The sequence below is a fragment of the Phalaenopsis equestris genome, unplaced genomic scaffold (genome assembly GCF_001263595.1).
Source record: "Phalaenopsis equestris unplaced genomic scaffold, ASM126359v1 Scaffold218696, whole genome shotgun sequence".
In the NCBI taxonomy this organism is placed as follows: Eukaryota; Viridiplantae; Streptophyta; class Magnoliopsida; order Asparagales; family Orchidaceae; genus Phalaenopsis; species Phalaenopsis equestris.
In genome coordinates this window covers 1-1,597 of record NW_018237119.1, presented here as the reverse complement: position 1 = coordinate 1,597, position 1,597 = coordinate 1, and the positions used below count along the sequence as shown (strand labels likewise).

General features: G+C 40.6%; 1 protein-coding gene across 1 annotated transcript; it reads right to left on the bottom strand.

Moving 5' to 3' along the window:
- Positions 1 to 300: 300 nt before the first annotated feature.
- LOC110037317 (calmodulin-binding protein 25-like) lies at positions 301 to 1,125 on the bottom strand. Its single transcript, XM_020741931.1, has one exon. It carries the CDS (start codon positions 949 to 951, stop codon positions 376 to 378), a length of 576 nt encoding a protein of 191 aa, XP_020597590.1. The 5' UTR covers positions 952 to 1,125; the 3' UTR covers positions 301 to 375.
- Between the last annotated feature and the right edge of the window lie 472 nt (positions 1,126 to 1,597).

Genomic DNA, 1,597 nt, shown 5'->3' with positions numbered 1-1,597 from the left:
ACCTCAAAAACATATATTTATCACTAAATTTTACCAAGCTGTGCCATATTAATAAAAATAAGACCATAATTTACAAAATAAACCACAAATTTATTAGTCAGATAAAGAGTCACATAGTCTACAATAGTCGCTTGAATCACTACAAAACCCTAGAGCCGTGTCACTACTGTGCTTCATGAAAATACATGCAGTCTCTGCATAATCACTAACCGACCAAAGTAATAATATTCAAGAGAATATATATATTAGAAATTTTTGGATTAAAAAGTAATTATAAATAGCCTTAAAATTCTTTAATTTATTTTAAGATGAATAAATTATTAATTAAAAATATATTATACAAATCTTAAAATAGATCGAATTGGTCATCTCGAACTACATCGCGCCCCATGATTCCAGCGTAGGGAAACTCTGAAACGATTCGAAATCGAAGAAGGAAGGATCCCCCGCCGGTCCGATTGAACCGCTAGCAGTAGCGGTTGGACCGCCACAATCCAGCAGCAAAGCGGAGGTGTCCAGCGTGGTCAGGCCGGTTTGTGGCTGGCGGACCGAGCTACCAAGACCGGACCACTCCGGCTCTCGCCAGACCGCCGGCTCGACCGGCCTCCCAACCTCCCCGATACGAATCCCCGTAACCTCCTGAACCATGCGCCGGAAATTCGCCGGATCGGCGTTGATGTACGTCGTCGGAGTTCGTTTCGAAACCCTAGATTTCCGCTTCGCGATCTTCCTATAAATTGAGCTCCGATTTTGGATGGTTGATACCTGCTTGGCGGATGAGGGGGGGAACGGAGGAAGGTACGAAAGGGTTTCGGAGGTGGAGGAATCATCGGAGAGCGAGATCTGGAGGGCTTTGGTTAGGGCTTCATTCTCACGGGCGTAAATCGGCGGGATCCAGCTCTGTGTTTCGTAGTGGTTCCATGATTGGACGGTCGAGCCGTTTTCTGCCATGATTGAACCTGATGGATTGAGACGCGTGGGGAAGTAATGGATTGGCTTTCCGATCAGCGCATTAATGGAGAGAGATCGCCGGAGGAAGGGAGATTGGCGATGATAGAGAGAGTAGGGCGAAGAGACGATCGCGACTAGGTAGTGGGGAACAAGGGAAGGCCTTCTGGGGATGGATGGAGGGTATTTTATAGAGGAAAAATTATTCGAGATCTTGAGGATGTTGGAGACTTAGCGCCTTCATTTAATGAGGCGGTGGGCGGAGGGTTAAAAGTCGGGACACGTTGCAAGATGTAGGCTGAGATTAATTTTTAGATTTTTTTTTTTTTTGCATTCATAATACTTGTTTTTAGGGCTGTTTATGTAATTAGTACCCGAAAAAAATATTATTTTTTATAAATTTAATATTATTTTCAATCCGAAACATTACTTTTTACAAATCTAACAATTCAATTCATTGATTGTTAGAAGGTAAGTTCATATTTTTTAGTTTTAGCACATTCTTAATATTTTAATTGTGACACACATAAATATATTAATTTTATAGTTCAAAAATATCACATTTATACTAAGTTTTGTAAATAGCAATGTTTCAATGTTTTGTTTGTTATGTATGTAGCTATGGCTTTGTTTTATTGTTATGTTTTCA